The 20,857-nt window shown below is 57.3% G+C and overlaps 1 protein-coding gene across 1 annotated transcript in view; it reads left to right on the top strand.

Annotated features, from left to right (window-relative positions):
- Nucleotides 1–20,857, top strand: part of COL13A1 (collagen type XIII alpha 1 chain) — a 76,016-nt gene that overhangs the window by 23,310 nt on the left and 31,849 nt on the right. The window contains exons 12-18 of the mRNA XM_081823097.1: nt 234–290; nt 4,987–5,094; nt 7,197–7,223; nt 8,010–8,045; nt 17,685–17,729; nt 18,666–18,698; nt 19,392–19,418. Of these exons, the coding sequence (XP_081679223.1) occupies nt 234–290; nt 4,987–5,094; nt 7,197–7,223; nt 8,010–8,045; nt 17,685–17,729; nt 18,666–18,698; nt 19,392–19,418 (333 nt within the window). The remainder of the gene's footprint in view (nt 1–233; nt 291–4,986; nt 5,095–7,196; nt 7,224–8,009; nt 8,046–17,684; nt 17,730–18,665; nt 18,699–19,391; nt 19,419–20,857) is intronic.

Raw genomic sequence — 20,857 nt, 5'->3', positions numbered from 1 at the left:
CTGTGGGAACGGTGTGGGTGGCAGGCCTCCAGGCTCACAGGATAACAGGAGATCCAGGCTGGTCCTTGCTTCTGCTCCAGCCTGCAGCATCCCAGGGAGGGAGGGAGAGGAGGGGTGGGGAGTGGAGGGACGGAGTACCCTGGGACAGAGAGCAAGGCACCTGGTATCTGTGGGCTCCAGCACTCATGCCCCGGTCACCCTGTCTCTGCCACCTCGGTCCCCTCCCACGCCAGGAGCATCTAAGCAGCACTCTTTCGGCTCTGCGCTCCAACCAGATCATTACCCTCAAGGTTTGTGGATTCCGGAAGGTCTCCGGGCCCCTCTCTGCTAAGAGACTCCCTGAACGCAGAGCCCAACATTGCACGTCCCCGGGCCCCACGGTGGGAGGTGGCAGGGCTCTCAGGGCAGCCAAGGCCCCTAAAGACAGCAGGGACCTGGAAAGGCCACAGTTGGGCTCCCAGTTCTCAGCCCAGGTGGCCCCCGGTTCTTAACACTCATCCCAGGGGCCACGTGTGAGTTAAAATGCTTTCAAAAGCAAGAGGTCAATTATACACCATCTTTGTTGTCACATGGGCTCTAACCACTTCCTAAAGCCGCAGGGCACTCAGCTTCCATTGGTAGAGAGACTGGAAGCAAGGAGAATTTCCAAAAATGAAAATCACATTAGATAATGTGATTGAACGTTGCCTCCCCCCCAAAAGTGGTTGAACATGCTGGAGACATCCTGGCCCAGCCTTTATTTTCCAAACCCACCAGCCCCAGTGGGAGACCTCAGCAGCACTTAGCTTGTGCTCACACTGGCCACACCCTCGGCCGGCTCAGCCCCCGGGAGCCCGACTTGGCACTGTCCTTGACCATCCTCCTCAGATTCGCTGACGCTAGCCTTTCTCGTTCAACCAAAAAAAGAACCCAGTGGTTGCCACACACCAGCCTGGCTTTGAGTACCAATTTAGCTGGTCCTGTGGCTCCCGACCAGAGCCTCTGCATCTGCTGCCCTCAGCCCGGCAGCCCCCGTCCTCAGCCAGGGACAAGCAGGGCCAGCAGTGCAATGGTGGGCTGCGCGTCAGGAGGCCACTCTCTGCCAGTCAGGGGGTGCTGCTGGCCGACACCCTCAGGGCCACACTCCACCTTCCGGGATGGTGTGCCATCCAAGGGCAAGCTCGGCGCTGCGCCCCCTCAAGCCGCGAGAGGGCGCCATCCACACCTTCCCTCCCTGTGCCTCATGCCTGCTAATCACTCTTCTCTCTTCCTCTCCTCCCCTCCCACTTGGCCACCCTGCCTTCCTGGCGACATTCGGCATCCTTCTGAACATCTGCGATCTTTGGCCTTTGCCCTCTGGCCTTCCAACTCATCTCTCTCCTCAGCTGCTGCCTCTCCTCAATTCAGTGCGACTGGCTCCGCCCCCAGTCATAAAAAGACGGACCTTCCAGGTAGACACCACCCCTTTGTCCAGACCACGTGTGGCGTCCCCAGGGGCTTGGCAGGTCTCCGGGCCCCGACGGGCCAGCTGGGACGGTAGACAAAAGCAGAACCCCACTCTACTTCAGTTCAAGTCAATTAGACAGAACGGGACCCGTGAATGTCACAGATGTGGACATACACAACCCCCGAGCCCAGGAGATCCACCAACACCACACACCCTTGCTCCTCAAAACAGCGACAGCCACCACTGAGTGGTGGGTGCCAGCCACTGGGCTGCGCCTTTGACAGGTCTGATTTCATTTCATTCTCTCAACTCAGGCACGATCATGCTTATTTCACAGATGAGGAGTCAAGGTTCAGAGACATGAAGGCGGTTGCCTGAGGTCACACACCCAGTAGATTGCAGGGCACCCAGCTTCTCGGACGCTTATGAGCTGTGGGGTTGGAGGCAAATTGCTTAACCTCTCTGTGCCTCCGCTTTTCCATTTGTAAAATGAGGAATTAACCATTCCTACTGCAGAGGGTTATTGTGTGTGCAGAGCGCTTCGGATAGCTCCTGGCGTGGTTCCAGTGCTATTCGTAAATTGAGGCCCAGAGGAGTGAATTTGTGCCCAAGATCCCACAAACAGCGAGAGGCAGAATGGGAAGCCGGCAACCAGGTCTTCAGACCCCACATTCGTGGCTCCCTCGGTTGGACCTACACCCTTTATATTTAGAAAAGGATTGCTTAGCACCTGATCACTTGTCGCCTGAGTTTGAGGAGTGAGGGAATTTGCAGAGGGAATGTAGCCCACACCCAACAAGTGTAATCATCGTGAGCAACTGCTTCCTTCTTCCTGCCTTACGCACCCAAGGAGGCTGGGATAGAACCAGGTTACAAATAACAGAAAACAAGAGACTGCAGAGCCAGGGATCCAGGCATAGGCATTGCAGCTGGATTCTAGGCCAGGCGGCCCACGGCTGCCACTTACACCCCCAGCCCTCCTTACGCTGTGCAGGGGTTACCCCCACGGTCGCGGGGATGCTGGAAAGGGCGGGGCTCTGAGATGTTCTCTGAAAGCCGGACAGCAGGGTCCAGAGCCACCATCTGGCCATACTCAGGAGCCCAGAGGCCAGCAGTTCAGGCTCCTGATTGAATGAGGCTGAAAAATCCCTCCAATTAACAGCTAAAAATACAGCAGGACACATGATGCATGCACTACCCGAGCCTGCGTATCCCATTACAGCAGCCAGATCCTCGAGAGCCTCCATGTGCTCCCAACGCTGACTCCAAGCATGGCTCTTCAGGAGACCCCCTGGCAGCTCAGAGAAGCACCAGCCCCTGCCCCCGTCACCTGCCCCTACCTGTGTCAGACCCCATTCCAGAAGAGCTGTCCTTGCTTCTCAGGCTGGCCGTTCGCCTCAGCCCCCAGGAGCCGCCTCCTGGCCTTAGTTGCATTAGCCACCTCCTGGGCTCCAGGCGCTGCGGTAAGAATGCCACATGGATTATCTGGTGTAATGTCACACTGGCCACCCGGGGGTGCAGGGGCCGTCATCGTCATGCCCACCCTACGGATGAAGAAATTGAGAGGGTGCCCAGGATTGCATCCAGGCCCCTGCACGTTACTCCCTCCCTTTTCAAGAGCAAGGCGTGGGCGAGCCAGAACTTTCTGTGCTGCCCTGACCTGGTTTCCAAAGCAGAGAGGGAAGCATAGGGGCCCCTACTCTGCCTACTGCAGAGTCTGCCTGGAGATTAGGGTTTTTCTGCTGCTGGCCATCATGGGACATAAAAAGGCTTGCCCATTTCCTATCAATAAACCAATATTGTTTTACAGGCTCTGTAAGATGCTTAAACATTGAGTCTGACATTTGCTGAAAGAGGAAGCTTTATGAAATATGATGTTCTTAGCAGATGGTGTTGGAGGTCATTTCCAAAGTGCAGAAAGTTGGACAGTGAGCAGTTTTTTTTTTTTTTTTTTCTGGGGGCTTATTTGGAATGAATAACAGTCTGGAGTTCCAGGTTTGGGTCCTGGCTCCCCACGGAATTCTCCACGTGACCTCGGTCAGGGAGCTCAACTTCTCTGAGCCTGTTTTCTCTTCTTTGGAATGGGACTCGTGACCCATTTCTGCCCCCGCCTCTTCCTCTGTGCCCTTGAGTGGCTTCTCAGAGGGTGCAGCAGGATGAAGCCCGGGCCCCAGCATGACCATGCTGGGTGCCATCTGCGCTAGGATGTCCCAGCCCAGCGAGGTTCTGGCAGGTGCTGCTGGAATCCCACAGTTCCCACTCTGAGATTGCTCACCCCTTGTTTCTACTCATCTTTTCCTCCCGTGGGGTTGCAGCAGGAATCCTCAGCCCCCTGTTCCTGTCACAGAGGGCTGCTGAGAGCGCCCCGAGAAGGCTAGCCGGCCTAAAGCTCCAGCCGGCCGTGTCCCCCTGCATCCCAGCCTGGAGCTCGCACGCCTGCCAGGCTGTTCTGCTTTAGTCAGTCTGCAGGGATCGGCCCCTTCTCACAGGAGCTGAGCCCAGATGGTCCCTGGAGAGCTCACTTAGAAAATAACATGACTGCTTCGGTCTAGATCTAGGAGGACTCTGGTTGGCCCCCGGCCCCATGATGTGGGTCACATGGACCAGGCTCTCTCCTCCTCCTGAGGAAACACAATGCCACTCCTAGCTCCCTGGGCCCTTGGCCCATCCTGGACACAGGCACAGTGGGTGACGAGGGCTGGGCTCAGAGCAGCTGACTGAGGAGTGGGGGCAGGGCAGAAGAATACTAATCGAGACCCATGTAGGCATATGGCACTTGACAGTGTCAAAATCAGCCAAGCTCAGGGTTGCAGACTCAACTGTGCTCTGAGGCCAGGCACAGATGACGGAAGTGACAGAAGCAGGCCGCACGCAGAAAGGATGGGGGAGCGCGGGCTGAGGCACCTGGGGAACCCAGGCCAAGCCCGAAGGGTGTGACTGCCCGCGGGAACGTGGGCCCCGAGCGCCAGGGCTCCCAGTGTGACATCAGAAGCCCCCAGTCCAAATGTTTTACACAAGATCTCGTGCCCAGTGGTTTAGTGACCCACACCAACTTCTGTGGCCTCTGACCTAAGGACCCCCTATGACACTCAGGGCCAGAGAATCAGACAGCAGAAACAAGGGACTGCTGCTGTCGTTGAATGCCTGGGAGGCCCAGAGTAGACAGAGGATGTGACCGCCACACGGAGGGAGGGGCCGAGGCAGGCTGGGCTGAGGACCCCCTGGGCCAGACCCCCAGCATCTGAGTGGGCCGGGAGCGTGCTGACGGTCGGGCAGGGTCATCTCGCTCACTCCTCTGCCTCTGCCCCAGCAGGGCTCTTGCTCTGGGACCAGCTGCTTGTGCAGCAGGTCCTCTCTGGACAAACCCCCAACTCTTGGGGGCCTAGTGTCTTGGCCATCTCCTTGCTGCCACTGGTCCCTGCATGCGGTCATCACCACCACGCCACACCGCCTGCCCACCAGAGCCCACCACGGGGCCTTCACCGGGTGCATGGTACTGGGGCGGGAGCTGCTGCCCAGCCCCAGGGCTCTCCTCTAACTCTTGTTTCCACCAACATCAGGGTGAACAGGGCCAGGCCGGCATGCAAGGCCCGCCGGGGCCACCAGGCCCCCCTGGACCGAGCGGACCTCTGGGGCCCCCAGGACTGCCAGGGCCCATGGGGCCACCTGTACGTATCTTCTTTCTCTCTCTACCACCTCCTCTTCCAAGATCTGTCCCAAGAATTCTCTGGAAGCATCCAAACCTTACATCACTGATGAGAACCTGGGTCCCCACCCAACGGTGGAAACACCTTAGCAAGGCCACTGGACATGGGTGGCTCTTGCAAGAAGCTGCCCATCCCTGCCACACTCACCTGTTGTACTCTGGTTCTGAAAACCCAGCTCTGGGGCCAGGCCTCAACGGCAGCCATCGACTTCCAGGGAGGAAATCGCTAAGAGGCTGCCCCTTTTGTGGCTTTAGATTCCCAGGGGTGGAATTGCTGGGTCGTGCTGTGGGCCCAGGAGCCAACAGGTGCCCCCTCCAGGCAAGACAACGCTCAGGCAGGAGTAGGTCAAGCCCAGGGTCCACCAAGCCCCACCTCTCCAAGCCCTGGCCAAGACCCCGCTCTCTCGACATATTTAGTGCAACTGAGCAGCCAGGCAGGCATCTGAAATGGGTTCTTTCAATCTGAGAGCCAAGACGAATGTCCTATGTTACTGAAGGGACAGGGTGAAGGACAAAGTCTGTCTAATAATGTTCCTTTCACATGATTGAAAAAGAACTGTTTTTGTTTCTTATGACAAAAGCATCATGCATGCATTGTGAAAAATTGGGAACACGGACAAAGAAAACATTTTAAATTATCTATTTTGCCATATCCAGAGTTCACCATCATTAACATTTTGGAGGGTCCTGCTATTTTTCTCCTTAGACTTGTCTGCTCGTAAACATTTTCCAGGTTGGTCACGTTCTGAGTAACGTCACAGTTTGTGTCCCATTATGTTTTTCACTTAACACCGTAAAGCACACCCTTGCTTTGGGCCGGAGTCTCCCGTGAAATGAATTTTAGGGCTGTTGGGCCTATTTACGAGTAGTTAAAGAGTTCCCTCCTGTGATAGAGATCCCTGAACATAAATGCGTGTGTGCATTTCTGATGCTTTCGCTGCAATCGATTCCCAGCGATAGAATGGCTGGGTTGGCGGTGTCCCTGCCACTCATCAAGTACGGCCGCCCTTCTGTGTCGCTCGGCCTCACATCTGGGCCTCGCAGCTGCTCTAGCTGCCAATGCTGAGGCTCGGTGTAGGGCCCCTCTAGGCCAGCGGCAGCTCTGGCCACCCAGGGCACCCAGCGTGGCAGCTCAGCTCGGTGTGAAAACCTCACTTGCCTGCCCTCCTGCCCAGCTCAACCTCCACAATGAATTTTAAATATTTCTATGTTTTGGGACCCTGGGGAGAAAGACTAGTCTCACTGCCATGGGTTTGTAGATGGGAAAACGGAAAACCCGAAAGGAAGTGAAATTTAGGAAACTAAACCAAACCAAGCTGAGAGAATCCCCCCAAAATACCCAAAATCCACTTTTTCGCTGACCCCGGCCCCCCAAACACGTCGGGTTCCCACTCACTGAACCCAAGCCAGGTGGCTTTCTTTGTTAGGGTGTTTATAAAGAAAAAAACCAGGAAGCATGTTTTGAAATCCATGGAAACAGACCAGACTTGGGCATCTTGCTTTTCTCCAGCCTGTGTGTGCTGCCCAAACCTCCGCCCCAGACCGCGGTGGAGCCAGCCTGCCCTCGCCTCTCCCCTCGGGCTCCCGTAGGCCCGGGGCCCACACCACCTCCCCACGGCCGAGGGCTGCGGTCACAGCATCCTGGGCCGAAGGAGACAGAAGACTCCCCTGAAGGCTGGCAGGGCCAAAGGCAAAACCAAGGCTCTGCTGGGCAGGGTCGGCGTCCCAGGGAGGGGTCCCAATTAGGAGGTGGGTGGGTGGGCAGGGACGCGGACCAAACCACACTTGTCATTTTAACAGGCTGCCGCTGACCTATTTTCCAGTGGGTGAGCACAGCAGAGATGCCCACAGCGCCCACACTGGCTCCAAAGGGAGCTGTGCGCCTGTTGTCCCCACACACATTCCACAGGTTTCAGATACCGTTCCAGGATCCTCTAGCTCTGTTCTCTAGCACACCCACAGCTCATGAGCACTCCTCTGCCGCAAGCCTTCGCAGCAAACACGCCGACCTGTGCTGTTTGCCAGCAGATTCCATCTCCACTCACCTTGCTCTCGCTTCCACAGGGCTTACCCGGGCCTCCTGGACCGAAGGTGAGGGCCCTCCCGGGCGGTGCACTGAATGGGTGGGAGAGCTCTCTGCGGGCTCCTGAGTGAGCAGCTGAGAGTGACCTCCGTGAGAGATGGGTCACGCTTTGCTCACATCAAAGTGTCACCCTCCTCCTGGTAACAGCTTGGGTCCCACAGAGATTACACTTGTGTGCCCAGGCCCAGCCAGTACTCTGACCAGTATGGAGGCTGTGGTACCCCCTTCTGAGGAGCTTAGAGTCTGGTGGGAGACTCCAGGTTGATGCCCGGGGCACTGTCACAGCATCCCAATAAAAGAGGGTTTCCTACAGAGTCAGAACTGGAAGGGACCTTCGGGATCATCTGGTCTCTTGGGAGACCTTGTCTGGAAGCCCACGTGTCAAACCGACTCTCCCTCTGAAGCGGGGGGCCCTGGGGCTCGGGGGACCAGGAGCTGCAAAGCACTGACCCTGCCCAAGCATTTTGCACGTGTGGAGGCTGAGAGCCCTGGGGGCAAGTGACTCGTCCCGGTTCGGCAGAGAGTCAGCAGCAAAATTCAGAATCAAAAGCAAAATTCAGGTCTCCTGGGCCCCTGCCAGGTGGACCCTTTCCACCACGCCTCCGCCTCTGCAGGATGGGGACTTGTGAAAAGAAGAGTCTCTGTTGGCTTCAGGGGAAGCAAGCTATTGTTCCAGGGAGGGCTGGAGGATTTACAGTCATCGAGAAGAGGAATGGCAATGTGAGGGCAAGAGAGCAAGCCAAAATGGGGCATTTGGGAAAATCTCACTAATTTTCTTCTCTTTGTTCCCCCAGGGAGACCCAGGAATCCAGGGCTACCACGGCCGGAAGGTAGGGAGGAGGGGAAGGGAAGGACCCTACGTCCCCGGTGGTAACCAAGTAGGGCCCCACCACAGCGCCAGCAGGGGCAGGACTTGGTCACGCACACGCATGTCTGCACACACGCTTGCCCAGCGTGAGCCTCACATCTGTGAGGTGGGCTGCACAGGAGTTTGTGTCTCCATCTGGGGAGGAGGAGGCTCAGAGGGGCAGGGCCTCAGGCTATCAGTGGCCCAGCCCGACCCCAGACCCAGGTGGGTCTCCCACCAACAACCTGCATCCCTGTGTCTCTACCTAGGCAGGCCAGGTTCTCACTGGCCCCCGAGGGCCTGGTAAATGGGAGCAGATTACCAGGGTCCGCCCTGGGCAGAGCTCCATGCTGAGCACGGTGGGGGCTACAGGGGTGGGGGTCCCAGACCTTCTTTCTGACAACCTGCAGTCTGGAGAGACAGAAGGATTCCTGTACAGATAACCCTGGTGAAGGCAGATTGTGCTAAGCAATCATCACAAAGCATTGTGTGAATATGGATGGTGCGGGTTAGAGAGATTAATTCCGATTGGGAGGAGTCTGTGAAGTCTTCTGGGAGAAGACAGCCTGGGAGCTCCATCCTGGTGACTGGGTGGGTGTATCTGGGTGTGTATAGCTGTGTAACAAACCATCCCAAACTTCCTGGCTTAAAAGGATGATTTCTCTCTCATTCTGGTGCTGTGGATGGGCCATCTGGGAGTTCTGCTCCTCTGGGCTCACTCATGCAGTTGTGTCAGATGATGGATAGAGAGGCCAAGCCGTCTCATCCACGTGTTGGGTGGCTGGTGCACGCCACGAGTGCAGGGGGGAGCCTCTCTTTTCCCTGCCATGGCCTCTCAGCCCCCGGTAGGCTACACAGCTGTTCTTACAGCACGGTAGGCCCAGGGCAGTGTTCAAACCCGCCAAGTCTGAGTGCGTGAGAGCTTTTCCAAAGCATCCAAGGCCATCACACTTTCTGACGTCCTATTGGTCAAAGCAAGTCACATGGCCAAGTCATGTGGCATCCGTGGGGAGCGGGGAAGGGACTCTGCCTCTGCTTCTCGTGGGAGGAATAGCAAAGCATTCATGGCCATTTTTACCCACCACTGTTGTCCCTCAACCAGCAAACCTGAAGGGACATGGCATTTTATTTTATTTGTAAAGATTTTATTTATTTATTTGAGACAGAGAGAATGAGAAACAGAGAGCATGAGAGGGAGGAGGGTCAGAGGGAGAAGCAGACTCCCCGCAGAGCAGGGAGCCCGATGCGGGACTCGATCCCGGGACTCCAGGATCATGACCTGAGCCGAAGGCAGTCGCTTAACCAACTGAGCCACCCAGGCGCCCCAGGGACATGGCATTTTAGACAGGGAAACAATTTGAGCAAAGGCCCAGGGGTGGTCATTACAACAACGATAAAACATAAAAATAATCTTAGCCATAGTCACTACTTACTGAATGCCCACCATGTGCCCAGGCTGTCCTTCCATGTGACTGCCCTGCAAGGCTGGTACTGTTCTCCCATCTAACAAATGAGGAACCTGAGGCTTGCCCAGAGTTTCATGGCTTGCGAGTGGCAGAGTAGGAACTCAGTCTGGCCTGGGTCCTTCCGGTGGCACCACCCGCTGCGGGGAGCCCCGTGCAGCGCTCCAGACCTGGACCCGGGCTGCAGGAGAAGAAAGGAGGCAGGAAGGAAAGGGGGGACAAGAAGGGGGAGGGATTTGGGAAAGGGACAGATTGCTCCAGAGAAGCACATTCCTCACACTCTATAATCGGGCGGCTGCCATCACCGCATTGTTTTATGGGTGTTTGGAGGGGGATGAAATGGCAGGACCTGAGAGACCTTTAATTTGTTCTGCATAAACTGAGAAGTTTGTATTGTGTCGGGAAGTGGAAATTATAGCCTCTGTGGTTGCTTCCAACCACGCACGCAGACTCGCAAGACTTACTGCCTCCTGGTGCAGTGCAGGCCCCCGGGGGCACAGCAATGCCAGTGGCGGGCATCTGCATTCGTGGGCCAACTGGAAACCCGGTGCATCCGGAAAGGAGGTTGGGGGTCTATTGTCCTGAGGATGGAGAGGCCTCAGCTTAAGGCTGTGGTGTCAGGTGACTCTCAGGAGGCTACAGGTGCCCGTCCCACGGTCCCAGCCCCACTGGGGCCGCGGGGGTCTTGAGCCAGTGACCACTAGCCCCAGACAGAAGTTTGCTTCCCATCAGAGCTCTGAGATCAAGAGGCTAACGCCCGGGGACAAGTGCCGCAATACTTCACATCTCTGATTCTGCCAAAGTTCACTCGGTCCCCATCCCACCTGGTCCTCACCGTGACCCGTTAGAGCTCTTTATCCCCCTGGTACAGATGAGAAGTTCAGAGAAGTTACTGCTTTGCCCAAGGTTGTACAGCTGGTGAAGGATCATGCTGGAACTGGAAGCCGGGTCTCACGTGCCCAAGCCCCCAGGCCAGTGTTCTTGTCCAGGCAGCAGAGGGTCTCAGCCTAGGCTGAGCTAACTGTGCACGGTCCCTCCTCCCTGTGCCTTCTCTGGGATGTGGAGGCTTATCTCCCGAGCTTCTTTTTTCTCTCTCTTCCTCTCTCGGCTTGGAATGGGGCATGGGGGGTGGGGAGACAGCTGGCTGCTGGGAAGAGGACTTTGTCCCCACCCCACCACCCAAGGAGGAAGGAGCGAGTGCTGGTGGTGGGAACACCCAGCTGGGACAGAGGCGGTGGGACTGCCCCTGTGTTTGGGGTGTAAGGGGAACCCATGGGGTAACCGACAGACCCTCCTCATCTGCTTCAATTGCCCTGTCCCGGAGACTTGATACACATACAGGGAGGTCTTTCTTTCAGCAAGGGTGGAATTTAACTCTTAGCAAAGATGTTTCTTGGCCTGCAGAGTTTGCCAATGATTAGTTCCGTCCATCATCACCGCCGCCGCCCTCCCCCCCCGCCCCCCCCTGCTGGACCCAGCCTGGCATCCTCTCAAAGGCCAGCCAGGCTAGCGGGGCAGGCTTCCTCTCTAGCTCCTTCGGATCAAAGCCCAGTGTGGCCAGCAGGCCCTGCGCTGCCCCCAGCCCTGCTTGGGACCAGCACTTCCGCCTAGACACCGCGAGCAGGTTTGCGCACCCATGTGGTACCAATTTGATCCGAATTTATGACCACCGATCTACTTTAAATATGTTATAAGATGCAAAGTGTGTTTAAAACATTACAACCTTGGCTCTCTTTCAAGGGGATTGATGGGTATGGTCAGACTGTATGTGGATCACAAAACCTGGTGAGAGTTTATCTGTAAGCGTGTCGGAGCTGGTCCGGCTGACTCAGCAGCAGGGGGCGCATTGACGCGCGGGCAGTCTTGGGGGTAAGGCTTGGGGTTCTCGTGAAGGACCGTGACTGAAGCGCACAGCCCCTTCCTGCTGGGGGCTGTGCGTTTCCAGACCAGAGAAGGCAGGATGTGCCAGAGCAGCTTCTGAGAGTGGTTATTCCTCCTGGAGGCTGTGGGGCCTCCAGGGGCAAAGGTCAGACGGGCCCTAAGGTCAGATGTCTAGGGCACTGGGGTGAGGGCGGGAGGGGCAGAAGCTCGCCCACCCAGCCCAGGTTGGCCCCCCACCATATGGCCATGCGGTCCTCAATTCTACAAAAGGGCACGATCATTCCGATCTGCCAGTCAGAGCAGGGGGCCACGTGGGTGGACACATGTCTGCAGAATGACAGGTAACATTATCACGGCTGCCTCACTGGCTTTTTCAACGGGCCAGCTGCGGACGTGCCACAGTGCCCGCATCATATTACTGAAGCCTTAGAACAACCCTCAGAGGAAGGCTTTATTCTTAGCCCTAATTTACAGATGAGCAAACTGAGGCCCACAGAGGGGAGTCCCGGAAAGTCCACAGCCAGGAAGTAGTAAAAGCAGTTCTGTCTTATCCCAAATCCTTGCCCTGAATGACTGTACTACCTGGGCCTTATGAGCCGGGAGAGGGGCCAGACGCCACGTTTTCCCATTTCCCGTAGGCCCTCCTCCCCTAGAAGGAAAGAAGGTGGGAACTGGGCTGATCTCCTTCCTGAGGGAAAAGGCTGGGGCTGGATTCGGGCCTTTCTCTGAGCTTCCTAGGTTCTCTGCGAGCCGACCTTGGGGTCCTTGATGCGTTTCAGTCAAAGAACCCAGGAAGTGGAGTGTTTGTCCATGGGCACTGATCCCCCCAAATGATTCCCCCAAGGACTTAGCATGGCCCTGAGACTTCCACTAAAGGCAGGAAAAGGCAACTTGTCTCAGGCCCCCACCACCGCTCTTCCTAAGGCCCCCTGTACCCCTCTGGCTCTCGGAGGGCCTGAGGAACCCCAGGCTCCCACAGCATTCATGCACAGTGGAGCGCTCCATGCGGACGGACATGGTAAATGCAGGAGCTCTGGGGTGGGGACAGCACTTTCATTCAAAGCCATGAAATCCTACCGGGGACATCCAGACCATTTAAAATAAAGCAGAGCAGGGATCTGAGACAAGGGCCTCAGATCTGAGGCCTAGTGGGGGCTGAGAGTCTCACCCCGCCAGCCTCCAGCCCCCAGCTTGTGCTCTCTGGGCCCTGTTTCTCCCACACTCCAAAGCCCACAGATTAATTAGAGCTGACTTTTCTTTTTGGAGCTAACTACAAAATCAACCGATCTCAAATCGAGATTACAAGCCAGCCGCCCTTCCAAAGCCCCAGCCTTCGATGGGGCGCCTGACCCCGGTAATTCCCCAGATTACTTCCTGCCGGTCCTAATTACCAGAGGAGCTGACATCTCCCCGGTTCCAGTCCTCTCCTGTCTGGTGCTGGCTAGGGCAGCGAAGAAGGAAATGAGCTGCCTTTTCCTGGAAGGGAGGTCGAGGAACACTCTGCCCTTAGGGCAGAAAGAGACATTAGCCTGCCTCACCCGGCTTTCCCAGCCCAGGAAAGGAACCTGGTCCAGCCTCAAGGCCTGAGCCACCTGCTGGCCTCTGCTCCCCCCCCACCCCACCCCCCGCACCCCCCCCCCCCCGGCCCCAGCCCTCCACAGCGGCTCTCAGACGGGCCTTCCTCCTCCCTGCAGAGAACAAAGAGTCTGTGTGTGGAGTTGCTTCACCCGGGGCCCTCCCCATGGCGCTGGGCTGCACGGGAGCTTCATCCCAGGGAGATCCATTCATCTCCCACACTCCTCTGGCCTGACCTCTGCTGGGTTGGGGAGCTGACCTTGAAGCCCCCCACCTCCCTCCAGACTATGTCTTCTTGCCAAATCCCTGCCCTGCTTATCCAACAAACAGTAAATCACCAATTAAGAGGCCACTCGCACAGGACAGGAGCATGGCCATTTTGTGCTCCAAGGAGCTGACTTTCCTCCTGTCTCGGTAATCGAGGGGTCCCTCCACCTGGAAGCTGGGACCAGAATAGAAAACCTACTGGTGCTGCAAGGCGCTCTGTGCCAGGCCTGGCTGGAGAGTTAGTGGCATCGTAAAAGGCAGGGCTGGGACCGGCCTTCAAGGTCATTCGAGGCAGCCCCCTCTCTACCCACCTGTGCTCACCCAGAGCTTTCTTAGCCACAGTGACTGGAATCTACTCCTTCCTGGCCAGCAATCAGGCGTTCTTGGGTTAACCAACAGGTTAAAGAGCCAGGCTCCTCGGTGGTGGGATGTCCTGGCCTGGGGGTCTCTGCCCTGGTTCCCCTACTGCTTCTGCCATCCATGCTCTGTGCCCCTGGGCAACGCACAGAGTGCCCACCACCCCAGCTACAGAGTGGCCCGGGTGGGGTCGCTAGGAGCCCACTGGGGGAGCTCCTGGTGTCCTACTGGGAGGATAAGGGAAGGCAAAGATAAAGGGGATAAATTGGGGACCTTGGACTTGGACAGGCTATGAGAATTCCCTCTGTACTTAAGATGAAGACACTCGAGTTAGTGAAACTAAATTCAGCACAATTCCAAACCTAAACCTTTTAAACAGGAACACTTTTAAGAAGAGAAATGGGCAAAAGGACCCTCATAAAGACACACTGAGAGGAAAAATTGTGTAAACAGAAGTCATGGTCCCCCTTTTAGCAATAGCTACCAGAAACCCCCTTCTCACTCCCTGCAGACAGGTGCCCTTGTCCACAGCCACCCCGAAGTCCTTGACAATGACTCAGCCCTGTCTCACCTCACAGATCCAAGAATCAGTGCTTCCTGGTGTCAGACTGGGCTGGTCCCCAGGGCAGAGGTCAGGCTGGGGTAAGCCCCGCCTGATGAGAGTGGAATGAGCCTGCAGGGTGGGGTCAGCCGGGGGCACCCCTGCTTCCTGCCCGACAGAAGGGTGGGGGTGAGGGAGGCCTGAAATGGGATCAAGAGAGCCTGGGTCATCTGTAGAATTAAGAGACTTGACCCAGAGGGGAGGGAAGGGGCGAAGGTCAGCCACGCTAACGAGGAGGGCTGCCTCCTTTGGAAGCTCCAAGGGGCCCGGAATTCCCTGGAGAGGGTGGTTTTGTCTTTACATACAAGCCAGCACGGGCTGAGGACTACCCCAATTAGCGGGAAAACCTCACTCCCGGGGTTCGCTCTGCACTGCTCCTGCTGAGATTGGAGACAGAAGCCCAGAGATGGGGCTCGAGCAGACCCCCACCCCACCCCCCTTGCTGAAGCTTCTGCAGCTGTCCTTCCAGGTAGGAGGGAGGGAAACCAGAGACCCCCTGAGACCCGTCCTAGACCAGCATTTTCCCCACAGCTAAACTCCCACCTCCACAGCCTTGCTCTGCAGCTGCCGACAGACCCAGTGTCCCCTCCCCAGCTCCGAGCTCTCTCCTGGCTAAAGGCCTCAGGCAGGCAGGGCTGGCGGTGGCTGGAGAAAGGGCCAGAGTAGTAGTAGGCCAGTGGACTCCAGTCTGACTCACTTTGCAGAGGAGGAGCCTGGACCCAGAGAGGGAAAGAGGCTTACCTAGGGTCACACAGCCTTTCCTGACTCCCAGCCAGTTGCCCCAGATGGAGACGAGAAGAGGCGGGCAGGGCCATTGAGGGAAGGGGAGGGAAAGACAGGAGAAGAGGAAAGGCCAAGCTGATTTCCCACCTGGACCCCCCACCCCTGGGGACTCTGTCTTCGGGGTGTCTTCGGGGCTAAGTCAACCTGGTTGGACCAGCTGGAACGTTAGCAGAAGATCCTGGGTCCTCTGAAGGAGACAGTGATAGGGGCCCTCGGCTGGGACTCCTGAGGAGGGGGCTCTGACACCCTCTTGGCCACAGTCACCAGACTTCTGACAAGGTCCTGTGGCGCCCTCTGCTGGCCACAGAGCAGACCTCTGCTGGCGGGCAGGGCCCTGCCCAGCTCCTTCCTCTGCCCAGCACGGGGTTAAAGACCCAGCCCCCCAGCCCCGGGAGCTGCCCTCCTGCGCTGACCCCTGCACCCTTCTGAGGCAGGGACCTGAGGGCCCTCCAGCTGAGAGGGGCTTTAGAATCAGCCCATCGATGCTTGGGGTTGGCTTAGAGAAATGGGTACCTGGACTTCAGCAAACAAAGACCTGTGTTCAAATCCCTACTCTGCATGACCTTGGTGATCATACCTGGCCTCTCAGAGCCCGTTTGTTCACCTGTGAACTGGGAATAAAATCCATTGCCACATCGGAGAGGAGTCTTGGAGATTGAATAGAGGACAGATGGAAAGCCCTTAGCCTTGTGCCAGGCGCATGGCAGACGCAGTAAATGGCCTGTAAGAGGGATTTCCCAGAATTTGGGGCCCCGGGGCAATGACTCGTCTGCTGTGTTCACCTCCTGAGTACGGATCCACTAACCTTGCCTGTGGCTCAGGGGTCAGGGGTCAGGGTGAGGAAGGGCTCCTGTGTTTGGAGCTAAAGATTCTGGGCCTTTTGCAGAATTCGGAGACTTAGCCCAAGGAGGATGGAGGTGAACGATCCCAGGCAGACATTAATTCATGCATGCCGATTACTAATGCTGAGTGGTCCCCGCTGCACCCAGGAACCAGCATTGGGTATGGGCATAGCAAAAGGCTTCACAGAGGAGATGGTATTTGACCAAGGCCCCTAACAATGAACAGGGTGTCTAGGGAACATCAGAGAGGCATAGAATCCGGGGCGCCTGGGTGGCTCAGTTGGTTAAGCATCTGACTCTTGATTTCAGCTCAGGTCAAGCTCTTAGGGTCATGAGATCAAGTCCCACATCAGGCTCCATGTCCAGAGCTGGGTGTGGAGCCTGGTTGAGATTCTCCCTCTCCTTCTCCCTCTCTCTCAAAAAAAAGACACGGAATCCTGAAAATGGGTGGTGTTTTCAGGGAAATAGGCAGTAGGTATCGGGATGTCAGGTGATGAGGCTGGGAAGGAAGCCGAGGACGGAATGCCTGGCCCCGTTTCTGCGGTCAATGCCGGGCAGTGGCTACTTTGCAGTAAGGGAGTGTCACTGTCCAGCCTGTGTCCCGGGGAGCTTCCCCAGACGCCAGCACCGAAGCCCAGTCAGGGAGCAGAGAGGGTGGAAGAAGTTCTAGCTTTGGCCAGCGGAAGGGTGGATAGGACTTCCCAGAAGACGGCAGAAGAGAAGGGATGAAGGCAGCGGAAAAGATGGAGGCCAGGTGGGACCAGTGTCCCCCTCTGCCCGGAAGCCTATGGGAACTGGGGCCTAGCCTGAAGGCCACAGCTCTTGGGACCCAAGTGGGGAGGCTGGGCCAGGACACAGTGTGTCCGGACCCCATGGTGCCATCCCCAGCGTGCAGCTGCCTTCAGACACAGGGAGCCACAGCCAAGCGCTGACTGTCCCCTGTCGCTGCTGGCATTCCGAGCCCGGGCTGGGGCTTCATTTGGGCTCAACTCGCTGAGACCAGAGCTGCCCTCCTTCCTCTCCTGAGCACCACCCCCTTCTCTGACACAGTAGGTCAGTCTCGACTCATCTACTCTTGACCTCCATTTGTCACTGGCTGTCATCTCCAACCCCATCTCCTTCCTGTCCTTCCTGAGCTCACAGCCCCACCCCAGAAGTTTGGCATTTTCACGGGGAGGGAAAAGAGGTTGAGGAGAAAGACGGGACACTGCTGAGATCGTAGAGCAAACCCTACAGTGTCCCGAAGCCACAGTTCTCCTGGTGCCCACGGATGGGTTCCAGGCAGCACCCTGCCTCCACCGACCCCCAAACCACAGGCTGGCCCTCAGCTGTGCAGGGCCAAGACCCCCGGGCCCTTGGGAAGGGTTAGACCCAAGGAAGCTGGGAGGAAGGGGAGCCCCAGATGAAGAGGAGAGGCAGGAGCCCATGTGGCTCAGCCAGCAGGTACCACGAGAGCGAAGCTTCTGGGGTGAGAACGGAGCAGGAAGTGCTAGGTGGCGATGAGAGGGAGGAATGCGCGGGTGAGTGGCCAAGTGCACCGAGCTCTGACCCAGCTGGGCCCCTGGCTGGTGGTAGGTCCTGCACAGCCCTCCTGCAGCCCCTCGGGACTCGGACTCTGCTGGTGAGCCTCTCTCTCTTGGGGGGCCTTCTGTGAGTTCACGTAGCTAAGAGGAACGACGGCCTGCGGTGGCTGCCAGGTCCTCGGAGCTCATTGTGAGCTGGACAGGCATCCCAAGCTTCCAGACCAGCCAGCAGGAGTATCTCGTGGACATCCCTGCAGGCTGTGCTCCAAGGGCCGAGGCCTCGGGCTAGTCTGGGCCTCTTCTCAGTGTTTCTTTTATTTCTTCCTTCAGGGAGAACGGGGAATGCCAGGGATGCCGGGCAAACATGGAGCAAAGGTACCTGCCCCTCCCCCATCTCCGGCAGCACCCTCCCCCCCACACCCCACGCCCCGCCACCTGCAGCCCCTGCCTGAGCTCCAGCCCTCTCTCCCAAGTTCTGGGACACCTGGGAGGCCCAACTCCTTCTCCTTCCCATGTCCGCTGTGGAGACCTGAAGAGGGGGTACACATTTCCCTCCCAGCCCCCTCCCCCTGCGGTGTCAGCCTGCTCTTCCGGGGCCAGGGTGCTTCTCTTTGGCCCACGAGCCAGCACTCCCCAGCGCCCTCCTGACATGGCCGGGCCTCCTCCTGGGCATCTCTGGGCCATAAAAACGCTTCTCGGGTAAGCCCAGCTCTGGCTGCCGTCCCACGTGGGGAGTAGGGACTCCCTAAATATCCCCTCCACTTACGATTGACTACATGCTGCATCTGGAAGCCTATTTACCTCAAAGTGGCTGGTTTGGGGCTGATGTGGAAATGGGGTTCACTCCCAGCTGCCCCCCAATCCATGAAGGCACAGATCCAGAGAGTTCTCTGTGAGAAGAATCCCACCTGCCCACTCAGGGGTGAAATCAGCCATCTCCCGTTCTTCCCTTCCACGCGGCTCTCCTTCTACCCCCTTCCCTTCCCAGAGCCTCCTCCCCCTTTCCTATCCCACACTGCACCCCAGACACACCCCCATCTGGACACTCCTGGGCTCCCTGCCAGGAGGGCCTGGGAGCCGAGCAGGTGGGTGGGAAGCCTGGGGGACTCAACTGTGCTGCTCAGAGCCTCTGCCTTCCTGGGGACCCACACTCCCTGTGCCAGACTCAGCCACCCACCCTTGCCGTGGGCCCGGCCAGCAGGCTGAAGCAAGCAGTCTGCCTTCGCATCCCCCGCTGAGGGGAGGCTGGGAGGCTGGCCCCTCCCTCTGTGCTCGCCCCAGGTCGCCATGCCTTTTTCTTCTCTCCACCAGGGAGCTCCTGGAATTGCTGTGGTTGGGATGAAGGTCAGTGGCACGTTAGCACTGCTCACATGAGGGGCAGGATGGGAGGCAAGGAGAGAGGAAGACGGAGTTGGGGCTTCAGGGACTCTGTGGGGTGGCCCCTCGGCCAAGGAGGAGGCAGACAGGATTCAGAAACATTTCTCAAGGCAACGTGTATGCCATTATGCATAGCTTGAACTAGAGACGTTTTAACCAAGCCTTGCATAGTAAGTAGCTAAGGTTTGCCAGCCTCAGCTAGAGCAGCATCCTGCCAGGGGCCAAGGGGACCCGGTGCTTTCCTTTATACCTCAGAATCCAACAGCTGCGTGCTCGCAAAGCTCCCGACAGGAGAGCAGGAGTCCTTCCCCTGAACCCCACGCTAACCGCATTTGGTCGGCAGGCATGGGGACACCCAGAAGCACAGATGTGGATCTCCCGGCAGGTCCACAGACCGGGGGCATTGTGTCCAAAGCAAATGCCCGTTCCTTGCTCTCCCCCCGAGCTCACACTTGCCACATCCCTCACCTAGGGGAAGAATCGGGAAGAGTCCAGGAGGCCTCCTTTGGCCTGGGACCTGAAGCCTAGGCAGAGGGAAGCCCTGGGCTGGCCAGATGTTTCACGCACCCCATGAGGACTTTTGCTCATTTATTCGTGCATTAGCTCTCACTCTCTCTCCTTCATCTCTTTACCGGAGTCTTCTTTTTTTTTTCCACACAGGGTGAGCCAGGGACCCCGGGAGCCAAGGTACTGATACAGAGGGAATGTTCTGGGTTACACGGAGCATCAAGCATTGGGGGGGGGGCAGCTACTGCTATGCTCTCGGCCCCCCTGAGGCTGGCCTGGAGCTGGGGCCCCGACCGAGCAGAGGAGGGCCCACCCAGGAGGGGCCTGCTGGTCAGGAATGCCTTCCCCTCCCTGATCCTGGCCTGGAGCTCAGTCAGTTTGCCTGCACACCGGTTCCAGCAGGCAGTAACTCTTGTCCCTTGTGCCTGCAGGGCTCTCTCTCGTCTCGTTCTATAAGGGATGTAACATGAAAAACGTTTCCATGCCAAATATGTTTGGGAAGTACAGAGTTAAAAATATTTCACAGGGTTTTTTTTGTTTTTGTTTTTGTTTTTGTTTTTGTTTTTAACTGCAGGCCTTCTCAGGGCCTTTAAGATGCTACATGTATATTGGGAAGCTCTAAAACTGTAATCTCTGGTGCAGCATTTTCAAACTTTTTGACTAGAGCATCCTTTTCTTAAGAGGAACATCTTATGGGACTAGCATTCTGGAAATGCTGGTTTACAATCACTGTCCACCCTACCCCTCACCACCGCCCCCAATCTTCTTATCAGTGACTTTCTCTTCTTACCCCAAAGGGAGACCCAGGAGCAGCAGGGAAGCCAGGGCCCCCAGGTTTGCCGGGAAAGAGAGGGCAGAGGGTAGGATATTGTGTCTCTGAGTGTGTCCCCTTCAGACCGGCCTCTGCTGGTCCTCCGCTCCCTGCCCCCCCCCATGGCCCGTGTGTTCGGGGTGCATGTGTCCCCAGGAAGAGGGGAGTGCCCAGATGGCCTGACAAAGCTGCAGAGATCCTGCACTCGGGAGCACACCCTCCCCCCTCGAAAGCGTTGGTTCTCAAGAGGAAAGAACAGCAGAAGGGAGGCCTCCCCTCCCCCCACCCCCACTGCCCCCACGGCCGGCCTCCGGAGGGCAGCACCTACATCCTTCCCCTTTAGACTCGGCCTGTTTCAGGGCCTGCCCCAGCTCAGCACAGCCCAGGCTGTTTTGTCATTCACCTTCTACCCCAGGGCAGGTGGCAAGCGGATGACACCTAAAGACTTGGTGTGGCATCCTCCGCGGCTCTAGCTGGAAAATTCATTGAGACACCTGGCAGACTATGACCCCAGGGCCCTCCATTTCTATAATTAGCTACAAGAACCAGCAGCCATCAAGCTGCGGAGGGGGCTCTCGGGTGCTGACCTGCTCTCCCGATACGGGCCGCTCTGGGAGGGCCAAGTGCCGTCTTCATGGTGTAGAAGATGGAGCTTCAGGAGGGCTGGGGAGTGGGCCTGCCTTTGCCACTTGAGGCCAGGAGGGGCGTTCACAGCCATGGAGTCTCTTTATCTGTGCAGCGAGAGCAGAGCTCTGTGATGCACGACATGGGGGAGAAAATTCTTCATGGCCGAAGAAGATGCTTAGGG

The sequence above is a fragment of the Leptonychotes weddellii genome, chromosome 6, assembly GCF_054177405.1.
Source record: "Leptonychotes weddellii isolate Sample4059 chromosome 6, ASM5417740v2, whole genome shotgun sequence".
In the NCBI taxonomy this organism is placed as follows: domain Eukaryota; kingdom Metazoa; phylum Chordata; class Mammalia; order Carnivora; family Phocidae; genus Leptonychotes; species Leptonychotes weddellii.
Note: the sequence above shows the minus strand (reverse complement) of the source record. Positions and strands in the feature narration are given on the sequence as shown.